Raw genomic sequence first — 19,972 nt, 5'->3', positions numbered from 1 at the left:
TATCCTGCTTGCATATTCATATTATTACATTTATTGGCTTAAAATAATTAGTTCTTACAGAATAGACAAATTACAGATAGCCTAATTAATGTATTGCTTTCACTTGTTATTGACATTTACACTGAGATTTTGCCTAACCGTTATTCCTTACTGAGATTGATGTGCATTTTATTTACAAACTTCTGATAAAATGTATAAAAGATACAACAGTGTTGTGTGTGTTTTACTGTGCAATTGTTTCCTCGCAATCTTGAGCTTGAGAGTTTGAGAGAAAATTGTAACTAAGAGTGCTAAATTAATTGAAACCATTACACATGGGTATTTATAACCAATCTCCCCTACAGTGTGACATCATATACAATGGCTAATGGTCTTCAAAACTGGGAATAAGGCATTTAGGAGGTTTAGAAATATCAGCTCTAATTTACCTAATTTCTAGGCACACCATGGTAAATTACAACAGTACAACCCTGGAAACACTTCACTCTAAAATGTACTACTTGTTGCCTTTAGTTTGTTTAGTATTTTTGTAAACTTTCTCAAGTGCAATATTTACATGCTGAACTCACGTATACAGACACTTTTCTATTCCATGTATTTAGGTACACAACAAGTTGCTTCACGTTACAGTAGAAGCTGCCAAAATGCATATTGTTATTCACTTTTTTTTTTTAAATGTATTTACTGCATTTACTTTATACACAACAGAAATCCAGTTGACATTTATACAAGCTACAATACGTTTGTTGGGCAATGGAATCTGCTATCTAATGGGCCACTTGGGGATGATCCCAGGCTGGCTGCATATAAAGTATGCAATATTACAGTTACAGGTATGTTTAAATCTTTACAGCGATCAACACAGCCAGATTGTTAGGATTTAATTTAGACTGAGACAGCAGGACTGAAGGCAGCCCTGCTGTCTGGCTGAGCGACTGCTGTGCCTTCCATATGTACACTATATAACACTACCAGGCCTCACTTGCACAACAACCTTTTCAACATATGTCCAAAGATACTCAGTACGGATAAGGTGGTTTACAGCAATACTAAGTTAATTAAATCTAGTAGTTATAAACCTAACTGACACCTGATCTTTCTTTTTTTTAAATGTTAAAACTATTGAAGGAATATTTTCTAATGTTAAAATTGGTACATTTATGGTGGTGCAGTGCTTACTAGCATAAACATTATTTGATTTTCACCTCCGGAGACCTAGGTCCAAATACAGCAGGTTACATGCAACATGAGATTGATGATCCCAGCTTAGTCATTATTACAAAACCACCATGCCAGTCAACACTTTTAGCATACTCTTATTGTGAGAGAGGGATGGGACTGAATAGCAAGGGGGTATTCAAGCCATCATTGTCAACCCTATAGCTGAGTATTGCCAGGTCCACTGTGCATCACCATTCAAGGGCACTAAATTCAAAACATGCTGCAGGGCGACAGAGTCCCTCCTTGGATATTAGTGCATATGTACATGCTAAAGCCAGTAAAGCTGCCTTGCCTAACATTAAAGCCAGTATTTGGAGGGTTCAAAACCTTGTTTAACACTTCTGAAATTTCTACAGCAAATAACTAAAATGCAAAAACATAGAGGCTAAAAGGTTCAACAAAGCACTTACTTTTGTTGTTTCTTATGCAGTTAATATGCCCTCGCCTTTCCTTGCTGTTGACTTGTGCAGTCATTCAAAAAACAGTGCAATCCTCCATTGAAATGAGCAATTACCTCTAGCTATTTGTATAATGAATAGAATATTCAATCTCTGGCCCTGTGTCTAAATAATACTTCTTGGCTCCAGATCAGAACATTAATAAAACTGTAAGACAAGTACAGTAATGAAATGACAAGTTTAGTGCCCTTGCCAATATGCTACATTTTGCTACCATGGAGCACAATCAGGTGCTTCAGCATGTCTTGAAACATGAAATTCACAGCAAGACAAAATGTAGCTATTTCTAAATATATATCCTAATATATTGTATACATATTTGTTAAACTAAGCCCTTCATTGAGAAATAGCACAAACTTTAACAGAAGTAAATAAATATTTTAGCATAGACTATAAGAATCATTTAACTTGCTTTTAAAAATAAACCAGAGAGGCTCTATATTGAGGAATGCAACAGATTTATGTGGATATACTACATCCATGTCCCATCTCCCATACTAATCCACTGCAAATGGAAACAGTGTAATCCAGATCAAGTGATTGCAAAAGATCAAGTGATTGCAAATGCTAAATGTTTAGTACAGTACAGAAACAATCTGTTAAGAATCAAGAATAATTTAACCTTGCTAGTGGATTTTCTTTCAAGAAACTATGACGCTTCTATGACACTACGCGGTTAAATGTAACCCTGTCTATCTAGCTTTGATTTCTGATTAACCCCTTAAGGTACACAAGGAATAGAGCGGTTGTTCAAATGGTTTCTTCTTAAAATACATTTGACAGTGACTCAAGTATCACGAGGAAACTGACAACTTAGATAACCATATCCAACCTTTCAGTAAATGTTAAACCCTGTTTCGTGCACCTCACTGCAAAAATAAGAAAGTCACCATTGTTTTATTTGTGGGACACTTGTCCCTTGTACCTTAAAAGGTTAAGGTGTTTTAAATGTAACGTTGATTTACATGCAACAAATCTTTTTCAGCACCCCTGCAGCAGGTAGATGTGAAAATAGCAGTACAATGGCCCACAAAAAAACAAACATTCTGTGATTGACACTGACTGAATACATGAAGGGAACTAAATTAGATTAAACAAGTCGGTCTAACGAATCTATTTAGCCACCAATACATGTTAGTCAAAAGAGTGACTATTTAGATGGCTGTTACCAGACTGACGTTGCCACCAGAAGCTAAAAAGATAGAAAAGTGGCTAACAAGTTGTGTTCACAACATATTACATATTTGTGAACTTTCATTATTCTTGTTACTCCTTACGTTCCTTTACTGTTATTTGACTTAAACAAAAATCTGTCGCTTGGGACACCCTCTTACATTAACCACATAAATGTCATGGCAAGCTGATGGATACTTCAAATAAATTAGGAAGGTCATTTCACATTTAACACATCTTCAAATATTTCAGGAGGAGTGATGCATTAGAAAACACAAACAGTTGGAGTTCCATGCATTCAACAAACCTGTCGTTACATACAATCTGAATGGTTCATTCAGACTGAAATATTGAGGGTTATATTGTAGATTTGCTCAGCAATATACATGTACATTATATAGACCCTCAAACAGCTTAATTCATTACAAAAGAACAAAGAGCAGAGTTGGTGTCTGTCAGAAGCCTGAATTTAATCAACTTTTATATGTTAAAGCTAAAGCTATCACCAGGAGAAAGTCCGAAGCTCAACCAAGCATTTTCAAAGACATACTACTAAATATCAAATGGGTTATTTGCTGCTTGAGTCTTCTATGGTATACCCTGCTTGAAAAGAAGTATTAACAGAATCTGCATTATGGTACATTTTAATTAACATCATTTGTTGATTGAACAAGATCTGATTAAAAAACAGTAAACAATTTGTTTACATTTTGCATAAATGTACATGTGTCTATTTCCCTGAAAATGCTACACACGTGTTCTGTATAATACTTACAGGTGTGTAACGTTTTGACAAAGCCCAGGCCTAACAACTTATTTAGTAAATACATAAATAAATCAGGTTAGTGATCATTTGTCATACAACGCAGCCTGGGGCTGACACATCCAGGAGAAAGAATCAAGCCCCCCATATTGTTGGCACTATGAACTGCAAATGGATTATGAAAGGCGTCCAGCATTGTCATTACCAAATAAAATAAACAAAACTATTTCATTTCATAATGAATCCATTTCTCTGATAGGCATTTTCTTACAGCCAGCCATGACCATATTATCTTACAACTAATACCCCTATGATGTGGGTTTTGGCCTTGATTTGATATTCATTTTATTTTACCTTATACCAATTAATTAGTTTCACTTTTTGTAATGAACTTTAAATGCTAAAGTTATGCTTAAAAGTAATCTAAACCAAAATATTATTGTGATTACCGGTATATCTTATGGTATATTCTTCTTATAAATGGACTTAAGGTAAGAACATAAGAAAGTTTACAAAACGAGAGGAGGCCATTCAGCCCATCTTGCTCGTTTGGTTGTTAGTAGCTTATTGATCCCAGAATCTCATCAAGCAGCTTCTTGAAGGATCCCAGGGTTTCAGCTTCAACAACATTACTGGGGAGTTGGTTCCAGACCCTCACAATTCTCTGTGTAAAAAAGCGCCTCCTATTTTCTGTTCTGAATGCCCCTTTATCTAATCTCCATTTGTGACACATGGTCCTTGTTTCTTTTTTCAGGTCAAAGAAGTCCCCTGGGTCGACATTGTCTATACCTTTTAGGAATTTGAATGTTTGAATTAGATCGCCGTGTAGTCTTCTTTGTTCAAGACTGAATAGATTCAATTCTTTTAGCCTGTCTGCATACAACATGCCTTTTAAACCCGGGATAATTCTGGTTGCTCTTCTTTGCACTCTTTCTAGAGCAGCAATATCCTTTTTGTAACGAGGTGACCAGAACTGAACACAATATTCTAGGTGAGGTCTTACTAAGCATTGTAGAGTTTTAACATTACTTCCCTTGATTTAAATTCAACACTTCTCACAATATATCCAAGCATCTTGTTGGCCTTTTTTATAGCTTCCCCACATTGTCTAGATGAAGACATTTCTGAGTCAACATAAACTCCTAGGTCTTTTTCATAATTCCCTTCTTCAATTTCAGTATCTCCCATATGATATTTATAATGCACATTTTCATTGCCTGCATGCAATACTTTACACTTTTCTCTATTAAATTTCATTTGCCATGTGTCTGCCCAGTTCTGAATGCTGTCTAGATCATTTTGAATGACCTTTGCTGCTGCAACAGTGTTTGCCACTCCTCCTATTTTTGTGTCGTCTGCAAATTTAACGAGTTTGTTTACTATACCAGAATCTAAATCATTAATGTAGATCAGGAATAGCAGAGGACCTGATACTGATCCCTGTGGTACACCACTGGTTACCTCACTCCATTTTGAGGTTTCTCCTCTAATCAATACTTTGTTTTCTACATGTTAACCACTCCCTAATCCATGTGCATGCATTTCCTTGAATCCCTACTGCGCTCAGTTTGAGAATTAATATTTTATGCGGGACTTTGTCAAAAGCTTTCTGGAAATCTAAATAAACCATGTTGTATGCTTTGCAATTAAGTCAAGTAGGTTAGTTAGACACGAGCTCCCTTTCCTAAAACCATGCTGACTGTCTCCCAGGATATTGTTACCATATAGATAATTTTCCATTTTGGATCTTATTATAGTTTCCATAAGTTTACATATAATAGAAGTCAGGCTTATTGGTCTGTAGTTACCTGGTTTGGTTTTGTCTCCCTTTTTGTGGATCGGTATTAGGTACTACTACTACTACTACACAACAACAACAGCATAATTTCTCAGTGGCTGTATATATTTCTATATTAGTAAGACAGCTAATTCTCTAGCTGTCGGCTCAGTGAGCAGTGCAGTGAGTTAGTGACAGCCTTTGCGTCATGTTGTACGTCATGTTGGGCATTGCTCACCTACACGCTGCTTACGCTTCTCACACATCCCTTGCCTGTTGGCTAAGAGTCCTCTACTTTTTATTGAACAACATCAACAACACAGTCTGTTAAAGTACAACTGCAGTTCCAGACAACTACCTTTAAAATGGGATAGTTGTGAAAACCAACCTCTGTAATTAAACACTTTGACATTTTCTATTTGTATTCAACAGATGTATTTAGCTTTACACTATTCACTTTACAAAGCCATTACTGCTACAACATCTATGTTATTCCTTGTAGATATTCTACCAACTTGTATTAACAGAAAGTCAAAGGGGATCAAATGATGCCTGGGCCTCGAGATCGGTTTCCAGCTTCAATGTGTTTAAGTGATAAGGACCAGGAGCCCACTGAATAGTCAAGGCATTTGATTACAGCAGAGGTTTTTTTTCTTGTAGGTTATAGTTTGATGTTCATTATAGTTACAGTAGGATCGGCCATAAATTTAGCAAAGTAATAAGAAATAAATAATAATAATAATAATAATAATAATAAAGTATATACAGATGAACCTGTTTTATATCACTTTGCTTAATATCACACCCTGTTTATTTTTCACAATTTTTCAAAAACAACTCACCATGCACCACATGTTCTTTGAGAAATTACCTCTCTTAACATTATCTCACAAACCCTCTTATTGTCACGTTTTGTGCAGCCTGTCAGACGCTGCTTGGCTGGACTTTACTAAGTAACCACAGGATATAATTAATTTCCAACACAGCTAACAACAAATAATCATCTCGGCTGATAAACTGACATTTTGTGCAGCCTGTCAAATGCTGCGTGGGCGGTCATGGGATACAGACTCGATTACAAAACACCAACGTCACCAAATGTTTCTTCTTTAAGAGTCAGTCTTATACATCTGCACACAATTCATGCCTTTTTAGATAATGACACAAACTGTTTAGTTCCAGTTAATGATACACAATGTATTTGTCCTGTAGTAAACTATATGCTCTTTAGTTCACCGTTCGTTTTCTTTCTTTTTTTCCTCGCACTCGTAATGTGCTGTCATAGGCAAACGTGAAACTCTGTTTATATCACGACCCGCTTTACATGCACAAATTCTGCCTGCACAGCAAATCATGATATAAAGCGGGTTCATATGGCACTGTGTGACAGGACAGCGTTATGGCCAAGGCTGGTGAGTGGCAGGAAGCAGGCCCCGAGTCGGAAAGCTGCAGTTTTAGCGCTGATGCGCACTTTTAATTAATACAGGAACACAAAAGGGTTCAACAAAAACAACACAGCAAAAACAGCAATCAAGCTGAGCTATCATGGTGCTTGGACTGCTCACCCTGCTGCACTTTGCCTCTCCCTCAACTAACCAAACAAAGGACCCGACTCCCTTTATATAGCATGTGGCTGGTCTTAATTGATCCTCAATTAAGCAATTAAGCTCCAGCCACATTCTGCACACAGACTTGCAATTAACCCCATCCCTACCAAACTTAAATACAAATAATAAAACACACACACAATTTACACGGGCAGGGCTTCCGTCCTGCCACAGGCACAGAGTAGTCTTCTGTATACTTGGGGTAGGCAATCTCCAAACACCTAGATTGGCTTTTATTAAAAAGAAAAAATCTGGCCTAGATGACCAACTGAACGGAACATCTGTAGTTGTAGATGAATTCTGGTGGTCAGCAGCTGTCAGTTTTCATTTCTCATTTAAAATGTTCTGTTCAATCTTTTCAAATGCATTCCTGCAACCTTTGTAGTTTTCATAGTTCTATTTACCGAAACATTGCAAGTACAAAAGCTAACCAGCTGTAGAAAATGGTTTTACTCTCAGAAAACATGCCTTTGCAATTTCTCTCTCTCTCTCTCTCTCTCTCTCTCTCTCTCTCTCTCTCTCTCTCTCTCTCTCTCTCTCTCTCTCTCTCTCTCTCTCTCTCTCTCTCTCTCTCTCTCTCTCTCTCTCTCTCTCTCTCTCTCTCTCTCTCTCTCTCTCTCTCTCTCTCTCTCTCTCTCTCTCTCTCTCTCTCTCTCTCTCTCTCTCTCTCTCCAAAAAAAATGGAGGGACACCAAGTATATTGAAAGCAAGGTGTGGCTCATGCGTTAATTAAGCAAATAACATCCCAGCATGCTTAGGGTCATGTATAAAAATGCTGGACAGGCCTGGTTGCCTATAATTATGGCTAGCATGGCTGCAAGAGGAGACCTTAGTGACTTTGAAAGAGGGGTGATACCCAACGTCCTATTAAGTGACTTTACATTGGTGTTTCGATTTTTCTGTACACTACCTGTGATATATATTATACACACACACACACGGTAGATACACAGTATATAAAGACACTATACTGAAGTATATACTTTCAAGGTGCAGTTTTTGAAAGCTGTTTGTAAAAATTGGTCAGCACGGTACTGAAAGTAATTGCAAACTGAATACATTAACAAAACCAGAAGATATGTAAGTTGCTGTTTCTGAGCCTTTATTTATAATTGAGGAAAAACCCAATTAAATCCAAATACTTTATATTGCGATTGTACAGTTCATGCTTATTTTTTACATTGATAATATAGAATACAGGAACACAGTTTAAAGTATGAATTATCCTACAACAGTAAGCATTATTCATTGCTTTACAACTCTGCTTTTAGCGTACCAGATGAGCGTATTTTTTTTTTTTTTTTTTTAACTGCTCAGTTATGTGCACAATGCATGGGATGCGTGTTATACTCTAAACCAGGGGTCTCCAACCCTGGTCCTGGAGAGCTACAGGGTCTTCTGGTTTCATTTCAAAAGGACTAGGGCTGGAGATCCCTGCTCTAAACATTACAGGAAATATTAAAGTTGCATGTAAAACTGCCATCTTTAACGCTCAAAGATGCTTCATCTGCCAGCCTTCATCTTATAACATGAAAGTTTTACAATTGGTTTGGGGTGAGCTATTCCAGTGCCACAGTATAAAATCGAACCACGTTAAACCTCAGGACTTGTTCTGATACGACAACGGCTACCACTACAACTAATAAATGAGCTTACAGATGAGGTTAAAGATATACCCATTAAGTGATTGATACTTAATTTCCCATGCAGAAATTAACATTTACTGGCTAACATGCTGTACAACCCCAACCACTACATGGCTAGCAAATTACAGTTTGTAACTCGATCAGATCTCCAAATGGGATATGTGATACAACCTCCTCATAGTTACTGTTGAATATTTAACAGCGGTAACATTTTTTTCCATGCATACCACAGTTTGGCAAACGCTTTCAAAACCTGACCCCAATGATTTTGAATGTGATCTTTTGTCTCACTCATAGTGGTTCAAGCCTTGATGTGTGGAATCAGATTGTATCTGTTTAGACTAAAACAGTCTTTGCACTTAGGGTAACATTTAGGAAGCCATATGAAAAGAAATCCCAAAGCAATGACCAGACCAGTATTTGGACAGTTTTTGGTCAACAACCTACACGGTCAATTCACTGAAATATCACAAATTAACATTTTAAACCCGTCAGCTCGGGAAGTAGAATTACATACTGTATTTGCAGTGTTTATTAGTTCATTCACCCCCAGTTTTGCAAAGCCCCTCTTATGGATTAATGAGCTAGATAAAATGGGTTGATCATCAAGCTGGAATTGATGTGGTAACAATTGTATAGTAAATATACAGCCTACTAACGTTTCTGAAAAATAAACAAATCTCCACTTCCCTGATGAATGGAGCTTCAAACTATGCTTTATTTAAGCAGCTCACAAGTTCCAGAAGGCAGTAAGGATTTTTTTCATGACAGAAATATTTTAGGTAACAATTTTAATATTTTCTACATGAAGCCTTCCCATAATGGCAATATATGCTACTTTTAAAATATATAAATTGGGAAAAAAATATAATTTATATATGTAATATATTTTTTTTATAAATCTAATTTCATATATGAAGTTCAGAAAAATGAGAACATCGCATAGTTTACAGGAATCATGCCAAAACTGTGTGTCGGAAGTGGAATTGATCTTTTAACACACTCCCAGAGCCAGGCTTCCAAATACTGTACAGAAGACTAAAAACATTTCACTTGTAGAAAAACAGCCAAGGGATGAGTTATATAGACACACAAAGTATAAAGCCAAGTGAAGAAAAATACAATAAGATAATTGTGGCTAACTGGCCGCTGTGATTTTGAGTGCAACAGGAACCACTAGCACCACGGTCGCTTTTCCATTTTGCAGATACCGCATCTTTACATGGCCGATCCCTTTAATATTACTTGGCAGGAGAAGTCATGACTCTCAATATCCAGCCCTCTGAACAAATCTGCCAATCCACAGTGTCTTGGTGTGTGATGCACACAGTATACACAAAGTTCAGACATATTTATTACCATGTATTTATTTTCTCAGATTTCTACTGCAAACATTCTTGATCTCCTTTATATCAGGTGGCAACAACAGAGTACTGCCACAGGTTCCCTCTCAAGTATGCATTAATGCTGAAAACAACCCTGAAGAGCGGGAGCAGGGAGCTGGCTTGGGAAATACAATCTGCAGGGCCATGGCAAAAATAAATAAATTAATGCATCCCTGGGAGCATTATCTAAGAGGAATGACAAATCAGATTGAATGGTCTGTAAACATGAAATGTGAAAATTTCTTCACTTATGTCCAGAATGGCCCTAATGCAGGGCCAAGGTTTTCATCATCTGAAAATGGAAAAGTACAGCTGCCGTATTAGGTCAAGTTCAAGGTCACCTTGATCAAGCAGATTTACACACTGAAATATAAACCAAGGAGAGTTGGATAAGCTGGTTATGGAAAAAGGTCCACTTTTTTATGTGTATACATTCAAATGTTTTATTTAGTTGTTTATTTTCGCACTGAAGACCTTTATTCCCTAACCAGCTGGCTGCTAGCACCCAACAGGGTTGTTTTCCGGGCTCCTGTAATTTCTGAGCAGCTTTCAGCTGTACCCTGCTATTGCCACTTGATATACACAAAAAGAGAGACCAAGGACAGATTAACGAGTGAAAACTGCCAATTTAATACTGTTTGAATGCACAATTGTTCACACAGCGGCCTTCTGCAATATCATCTCCTCCCACATACTTTCAGTGGCATTATCAGCTAGAAACAAACAACTCTGTTATTCATCCTTGAGAGCAATGAGACATCTTTTGACGCGCAAGACTAAAATGAAGGTTAGCACTGTACTGTACAGTGCATGACTGCAACAGAATACCTACAGAAAGGAGAGAAATACTCTTATGGAAGAGTCTAGATTGCATATAGATTGTATTAAAACTGGAACTTTGTCAAACAAGTCAACTTCTTTACAAATGTTTGCATAATCAATATTAACTTACGGTTGCCCCACCATGTAGTTGAGCAAGAAGCTATTATCTTAATGAAACCGTCAACAAAAGCGGATCCTACAGTGACATTTCATGAATAATGTGTATTAGTACTATGAGCAATTAATTTGCTCTAAACAAAAGTAAATCGGTGGACAGGAACAAAGTGTTTTTATTACCACAAAAGGGCAGTTATTTTAAAAACTACTTATTAAACTACACACTTTTATATTGTTTCTCCACTTTCCCTTGGAAGATGATCAACAAATACAGTACAGTTTCAAATCTTTATATAGTTCATTCACTTCACATTTAAGGTATCTAGCAAAATGTAAATAAAAACTGCAAACACTAGAGAAATCTACCAGTCTTTATGAAAGTAGAGATTTACATACTAAGTAGACGATTGAGAATAAAATAGCAAGTTATGCTACAGTAGTTAATACAAATATCCTCTACTAAAGAAGGCATGTAGAATTACTATTAATACTGTAACCGTCATTACCAGGGACCCACCTTAAGGAGGTCTCTGGGGAAATCCTGCCCTCCATTCAGCCCATCCAGGTTGGTGATGAACTCCTGGCAGGTCATCTTCTTTCCAATATTCTGAAATAATGCAGGAACACGTGTCACTTAGTTTGGCAAGGAGTGGGGTGTCGTATAAATACAAAATACTGTGGTACAGCAGAATATGCTTTGTAAATTGTGAAAAAGAATCTAAAAGTAATAAACACATCTGTTACACATATACTGAATCTATACTAAAATAGCATATGCCAAAAAAGTAATTCCTATTATAATTTTCCAACTTCTTCATTTTACTTGGACCATCATAATAGGGTAACATGTCATTAGTAAAACCAAAACCTTCGCAATGTGTTGAATGAATGAATGAATGCCTAATCAACACAGGCAGCCCAAAGTATATCTGTCTTATTAAATCCTGCAGTAGAAAAAATAATAAAAAGAAATAAGCAATATAATCCTACAGGACCAACATTTGAACCCAGTCTATTACAGTATGTAACTAGCTAAAGTCTTAAATATGAACACAGCATGTGGGATGTCCAGTAATGCACTGCCCTGCCTGTTTAGAATCATTCCTGCATCACCATCATCTATTTCCTGAGAGGCGTCTTGTGCGTGTTTGAGAACACTGGGTTAAGTACGCAAGCTTGGTTTTGTAAAAAGCGTTCAAAATTCATTAGAATGAATATCCAAACACAATGAATACTGATCCCTGAAATAAACATTGTATACACAATTTTAGCTGGCTAACTGTTCTTCCAGGTGTAAGTCTTGTGCAAGTTACCATGTCAGGTCAATGTCAGAGCTCAATTCAAACATGGACTGAAATAATGTTTTCTTCACCACCCTGTAGAAAACCCCTATGTAAAATTTGGTGGAAATCTTAGATGGACAAATTGAGTTTATTGGTCCATATGATACGGAATGTCTCATCTGCACATATAGTAGTCAAGAAATCAGTAACATGCAGCAAAAGCTGAAACACGTTGCTTGTTTTTTTTTTTCCAAACAAGGAAAAAAAAACTGATTTGCAAGGTATTTGCTAATGTCCTCTCTGTGTTTTAATAAAATGAATTTGTGGGTTAAATCATTTTTAAATTTGTATGTGTTTAATTTGTAATCCAAATAGGACTGCAAGCACCAAGGCAAATTTGATGATACATGTTTCATTTTGTAGGTAGAGTATCTGACATTTGGGCTGACATGGTTTGTTCTTCAATGTTTTGTGAAAGCGATGGTGCTGCCAACATAAACAGGGATTGTAGGTGGGTGTTAACACATGTTCTATCTGGCAAGACATATCAGAACAAGCTACATAGCAATGGTGTTAGAACAGGACTGTATATGTAACGGTAAAAGTCAGAATCTGGTCCATCTTAAGTTGTACCAGTAAATGTCAACATGTCTGAAATTATGAAGAAACCAATTCATCTTATGATTTACAGAAGCATATTGGTAAATGCAGGGATATAATCAAGGAATGTATTTATTCCTGCATATAAATTGTCAATTAACAAAATAATCATTAATGAGCTTACAGTAATGCACAATTGAGCAATTCAACATGGTACTGAACAACATTGTTATCCACGTATGAAGAACAACCAACGTTCTGGTAAATTTCACAATGGTGTTGAAGAATATTGTACTCCAATTATGTAGTAGTTTAATGAAAAATTACATTGTGTTAATGCAAATTAAATCATTTAGGACCTTTGTTTTTTCAACAGAAAATCACACTTTGGTTACGACACAAAACGTGACAAATACAGGCAATGAATAGATATATTTACTCATTGCAGCATGGTAGACTCTTGTGGCACTTGGAGTTACACAGGACTCCTGAAACGTTACAATGCACGAAAGTGAGATATTCTGTCATTATCCAAAGCCACTTGGTTATTCTTGAGATTTACCGGTAAATGTCCAAAGTAAAGCATTATTGTGTTTATTTTGTAAAGACATTCGGTCATTAGCCAAAGCCACGTTGTTATTCTTGGTAAATGTGGACATTTAAAAGTAAATCTTAAGATTTGCTAATATTCTGATTTTTACTGTGACATAGATCCACAGCCTCGGCCAGTGAAAAAAATATTGCATTGTAAGAATATGTCTTTGCAATAAAAGGGGTGTTAGCAAACGCCATAAAACTGATAAAGAAAAAATAAAAAATAAAACTTACCACCTATTGAGAAAAACAAAGTACAGGAAGGAGATCCAGTGAAGTGAAAAGAAATTGTGAAGAGGAAATATGTGAAAGATTTGGTTAGTAATCATCCCCAGAATATTCTTTCTAAAATAAGTGTGCCAATATATTTTAAGGAAGCTTATTGATCTTTATATAAAATCATGATATAAAAAGGACCCTAAGATTCCTCTTTCTGGCCTGTGGTACAAGATGCTGCTGCAAAGAAAGAAGTGCGTTTTGGGGGGAGAGACAACTTCAGACTTTAAGGCAAGTCCCGGATAGAATTAGTTGAAAAAGAAAGAAAGTGAAACGAAAATGTAAAAGGGTTTCGACACGTTATATTGCCTCTGCACAGAAATAGCAAATAAAATGTCAAAATATTACTGAGAATACATGAAACCCTTCAATATCTAAAACATGCCAGGAGTAGAGAGCCACTTATTCAGTTTGGGAGCTCATCTGGGATGTTCAATATCAGAAAGGGATACAGTATTAAAAATGAAGCATAGCTGGTCTTTGCAATACAGATATAGTACCTTACCTTGAATTATACTTGCTATGAAAAAAAGGTCACACACATAAAACAATAATTCAAGTGAGTTACACCAATGCCCGTGCTGATTCTTTAAATGTTTTAAACGTTGATTGTTCCTTTAAGTTTTGGTAATTGTAATGTTTATGACCAAAAAAGTGCATCTTTTCACAAAGCCTGTGAACATATTGTATTGTATATGGTTTTAATCTTGCTCCCTCTGCTTCTATGTAAATACTGTATGTGTGCGTAAAGCACATGAATACATCCACAACCAAATTAGAGAGAATAATGACTGAACAAACCATGCCATCTGGTGGCACACACCTTGTACTGTAAATGGTAACAGTTGGAGAGAGAAAAAAAAATAAAACATTAACAGCATGTTTGGTTTTCTGTTGCTTTGTACTGATAATGCATTTGTATATTTTGAATGTCATGTTGTATTGCATGCAATATTGGGTTTTAAAAGATTTGTACTACTTACATGGCCATGAAGGTCAGTATTTAGCAGCATCAAAGCACAAGTAAGGCAATGAACTCCATCTGCAAAATTAGATCATTTCAAAGGTCAAGCCAATCCATGTACTGACAGGTTTGCTTACCAATTCTTGCCACAATGCATTTGAAAGACTTTTTTGTTTTGTTTTTCATCTCCCTTATGCTATGACGTTTGAATTCTGACTGGTAGTTTTTAGAGCAGGTTTAATAATTGTTCTCTTTACAGTAGCTAACTAACTGAGCTTGCCTCAAGCAGGCCTTGTTTGACCTTTTGCCTATACTATGTCTATAGTAAATTGTGCAATACTGTAACTTTAGCTCAATACATATTACATTGATTGAAACATCATAAAAGGAAAAAGGGTACAAAAATATAATTGACAACAATTTACATTTTCTCTGCATAACGATTTACTATTTAGACAACTGATATATTGCTTAACAGCTGCACACTTTAATGTGAATGTGGTGTTTCACACATGTTGCAGTTTATGTATTCCCACAGAGAATGTGAATATTAGCAATTCAAAACACATTTTACAAAGTAATTGTAAACTACTGTACACATGTATTCTAGTATCTGCAGTCATTGCCTCACCCAGACACAGAGGGAGTCATAAATCAACAAGCTTGTGGAAAATAGAACGCCTGGCCGACAAGACCCTTTTCTATTCTATTGCAAATGACTAAATCCGGATTTTGTGAAATACTTCTCACAGTTTCGTATTTATTTTGAGGTTGCCTACAACAGGTTAGCTGTACTTCACTGAAAAACTGTTAGATTGTAACTCTGAATTCATTCAGTAGTCAAATACAAATAAAACATTTTTCACCCGTTCCACATTCTGAAAGACCCCCAGCAGTGGATAGTAACTGTGAAAACACCCTGTGTAGTCAGGTACAAGCACAAGGAATGAGGCGGGAGGAAAATATTCGACTGAGGGAGGCAGCACAGACTGATTAAATTTTCAACCTGTACTCTAGTGTATTGTTTAAAGCACACAGAACTAACAAAATAATTGTGTAATAATGTATTGAAATCTCATTTTCCTCTATGAAGATGCACAAATTATGTTAAACAACTATTCTTTTTTATGGTATATATATATTTTTATAGCATTTGTAAACAACAAAATTGACAAATGTCTTTTTTCACTCTTTTCCATGCTGCACGAAACATTCTAAATGTATTCCATTTATTTAATTTAAAAGGAACTCAAAATCCTTAAGCTTCATGCATTGGCTCACATCTGAGTACCAATCAGTGCTTTTCCTAGGACTGAAATGTTTTAAATGTCAGCTTTCTCCAGGCAACCTCTTGAAGTGGACCGGAAGAGCACTTTCATCACTAACAGCTTCAAATAAATTACCATCAAAAAATCTAAATTCCACAATGTGTGCATTTTTCATAGAAAAGCAAGAGGCTAGGGTACCATGTACATTAATAAGACAATTCAGAGGAAATGTTGCTTCAAGTAGATCAAACAAACACTCACTCTGGAGTACTGATAACTTAAAGACGACATGTTATGCAAGTTCATTACCTTGTGAAGAAATTGAGCCAGGGTTACAATGATAGTATCTATTGGAATACTGGATTAAAACCCGCTCTCTCTCCTGGGTTTCACCCATTAGTGCAAATGCTTTCAAGAAGCGTCTGTGAAAATAGAATAACCAAGTTATTTAGTCAATTCTGTATATCATCTTACCATTTATCCTACACATTGTGAAACAGGTACATCCCTTATCTACTTTAAATCAGGTGACAAAATGATTTAAAACAATGTTAACGTAAAAACAGTAACACAAAATACTATTTGGTTGATCCTCTTAGACAGACTGGCATGGTAATACATGAAATAAAAGCAAATAATATAAGAATGTGTAGAACTAAATAAATCATTATTTACTATTGATTATTTACCTAAGAGACTGGTCCAATGTCATTCCAGTGAAGTCAAAAAATGAGAGGTACTGTTCAGCTACAAGCTTGCTGAAGTCATTGCTGTTGGCAAATGAAATACATAGGATTTATTATCTTAACATAATTAAGCAGCAAGAGAAATACAAAAGCTTTAGCAAAGCAAAAAGTCAGTCTCAAGTAAAAGAAAACAGAAACAAAGGTCAATGTTACATATTGAAAGTCTCTGGCTTTTGTTCCCCAAATTTGTATTACAGCAATGCAATGTATTACTAAACATGAAAGAAATGTGATAGCTTTATTAACAAACAAAAAAAAAACACAAACACACAGATCAATAATGCAGTGTTTATCCTGCCAGTTACCAGTGTAGTGTGCTCCTAATGTTAACACCAAGTTTCATGACAGCTGTCTAAGCAGGGAAGTGTGACATGTGTACAGTACATACAGACGCCCGCCTCCACTTAAATCCCTGTTGCAGGGAATTACATCCTTATTATTAGACTACATGATGTAACTAAACTTTTCAGACTTGTACAGCAAAAAAAAAAAGTGTGTATATATGTATAAAACAGCTCCTGGTCTGCAGTGATCATGATGTACTGTCAACCCAGCTCCATACAGACTTTACTTCTCTGCAAAACTCCGACCATTATGCTTACTTATTACTGTACCTTATATCACATCTCATTATTGGGTCTGTGAGTAAAACAGATGCGCCATTGTGTGAATCCATGGAACAGGAATACAAAAAAACAGAAGTGTTGTATTTTCACTCTCAAATATGTGTTAATGAATGAACTGGTATGGGAACCTATCATCAGATACATTTAGACCAAATCATACAATTACTGTATTAGATAATAGGACAGTTGTGTGATCCTTCAACTTTCCAGTATGTATTCCAAAATGTACATGATTATCCACTTAACATGTATAAACAAATGGTATTATTATGTTCTTGTTTTGGAAAGCAAATGGGAGTACAGCATCTCAGGTTAGGGTGGAACATTAAGGAATAACAACACAAGAACTGATCTGGTAATAAAGCCAGAAAAGTGTATATGTTTAAACTGTATTAAGGAAAATATAACTAAAAAAAACACATTACATTTAAACACAATTAAAGTTGCACTTACTTTTTTCCTAAGTGCTTAGCTACATCCGAGCGCTTGAACCCCTCCAAGTTGTACAGCCGCTTAGCCAGTCTCCTTGCTGCCTCCAGGTCGCACTTGTTGCTATTGCTGAGAGTGTCAGTGCTGCCTTTCAGTCGCTCAGTGCTGCCCATCTCAGAGTCAAAGTCCGAAAACGTTTCCTTCAGTCCAGCATCACTACAGCAAGAAGAGAAAGGTTCTCATAAAATATTCCTCAGTTTAAAGTATCATGGACAGTAAAATATATCTTCTTCTCTCTTAGTTATTATTATTATTATTATTATTATTATTATTATTATTATTATTATTATTATTATAATACTCCTTGTGAACTGTAATTCAAAGTCCATTAAAAATCCAAACCAACTTTACAAAAAGACAAGAGGAAAGACATGATTCCACAGAACCTCTCCCGAGTTACCATGATGAAAAAGGTAATGGCACAGATCAACAGTACAAAATACTATAGAAGACAAATTAGCCATGAACTGTTTAATTACCATTTAATAAGCAACAAACAACAACAAACAACAATGATAAAACCAAGTTTCAAGACAACTGGATAAGCAGTTCTCCACATATATATGAACATGTAAATGTGACGTACAGATGGACAGACATACCCCAATATACAGGTTACAATATACATAAATAATGTTAATAGCACATTTCATGGCAACGGGATAAACAGTCTTCAGATACATACATGTGTGAAGCGTGATGTACGTCCACCCTCACCATATCCCCTTTGTAGGGGATTTCACCCCCAGAGGGGAATAATTCATGTCCAACAGCATTAAGCACCCAAAAGTGTGGCAATTTAACCAAACAGAAGCACTTCTGATATTTTTGGGATGATCACAAAAACATAAATGCATAATGAGCAAGCATTATTTGAAATCTAGCTGCAACACTGTTGTGCAGAAATATGGCATAATTCCAGTGCTCCGTCTTTATTTCACTATATGGCTTACACATCAGAAATTGTGACATGATGAAAATAGTGAATTAGTGAAAGACACTTCTAATACACAGCACAATCGGGCAGCAGTGTGGAGTAGTGGTTAGGGCTCTGGACTCTTGACCGGAGGGTTGTGGGTTCAATCCCCAGCGGGGGACACTGCTGCTGTACCCTTGAGCAAGGTACTTTACCAAGATTGCTCCAGTTAAAACCCAACTGTATAAATGGGTAATAGTATGTAAAATAATGTGATATCTGTATAATGTGAAATAATGTATAATGTGATATCTTGTAACAATTGTAAGTCGCTCTGGATAAGGGCGTCTGCTAAGAAATAAATAATAATAATAATAATAATAATAATTTACTATCAATGTGGCATAACTGTCAATGACCAAATTCCTGAAAATGTGAAATTGAGGGAGCACTGTATGTACTATTTGGTGCAATATAAAGTATTTTAAAGTAACACCTCAGTACAGCAATTAATAAAGAAATGAACATGTTCTCAGTATTCCCAATCTTTTTTGTATAAAATAAACTAAAATACTGAGCTATGCAGAAGTGAAAACTATTTACTCACGACTGTACTCACTACAAACGACATGGTAGCAGACTGATGCCTGTGTGTTAACCCCAGCAGAATGATGATACGCAACTCAAGAACTACATTACCATCACAACAGTGGAACTGTAGAGGTGGAGGGCGAATTCATTACAAATGCTAGACTTCTATTGTCCCTATTCGATTTTTCTAAAAGCATTTTTAATGGGATTTGAGTGCCATCTGTGTCCTTTTGCAGGAATTACAGTTTAAAATCAAAATTGCCTCATTAATCATCAACCACTGCCACTGTTTCAAAGCTCTTCATAATTTCTAAATGCCACATCTTGAAATATAAAAGTCATTTTAGACACTAGATTTAATCAAAAGGTTTGTGTACTGTATAGTACATTAATAGACTCAAGTCACAATAGAGTGTACATTGATATATCAGACTAGATGGACACTGGGTTACTTATAGTAAACCATAATATTGGTTCATGGTCCTTTGCTGTATATTTTCAGTTTTTAATCCAATAGAGCATTGAGGTTTTAACAGAAGAAAGTTGAGGATAGTGAAAAAATATATCCCCCAGACATGTACTAATAAAGTTTATATTACGCTACTGTAGGTAGAAGTTGTGATAAATCCAAATGAAGGTCAAAGTCTAAA

General features: G+C 36.0%; 1 protein-coding gene across 6 annotated transcripts in view; it reads right to left on the bottom strand.

Moving 5' to 3' along the window:
• The window catches only part of LOC117962537 (PH and SEC7 domain-containing protein 3-like), a 111,865-nt gene that overhangs the window by 37,703 nt on the left and 54,190 nt on the right, over positions 1-19,972 (bottom strand). For 5 of the 6 annotated variants that reach the window (XM_059012885.1, XM_059012881.1, XM_059012886.1 and 2 more), the window contains 5 exons: positions 17,780-17,971; positions 16,644-16,724; positions 16,264-16,376; positions 14,704-14,764; positions 11,487-11,577 (listed from right to left, as the gene is read on the bottom strand). In XM_059012885.1, coding sequence (XP_058868868.1) covers positions 11,487-11,577; positions 14,704-14,764; positions 16,264-16,376; positions 16,644-16,724; positions 17,780-17,971 — 538 coding nt within the window. The remainder of the gene's footprint in view (positions 1-11,486; positions 11,578-14,703; positions 14,765-16,263; positions 16,377-16,643; positions 16,725-17,779; positions 17,972-19,972) is intronic. The other variant, XM_059012874.1, reaches the window with a different exon arrangement.

Source organism: Acipenser ruthenus, chromosome 1 (assembly GCF_902713425.1).
Source record: "Acipenser ruthenus chromosome 1, fAciRut3.2 maternal haplotype, whole genome shotgun sequence".
Taxonomy (NCBI): domain Eukaryota; kingdom Metazoa; phylum Chordata; class Actinopteri; order Acipenseriformes; family Acipenseridae; genus Acipenser; species Acipenser ruthenus.
The sequence above is the reverse complement of the archived record's forward strand: the minus strand, read 5'-3'. Positions and strand labels throughout refer to the sequence as shown.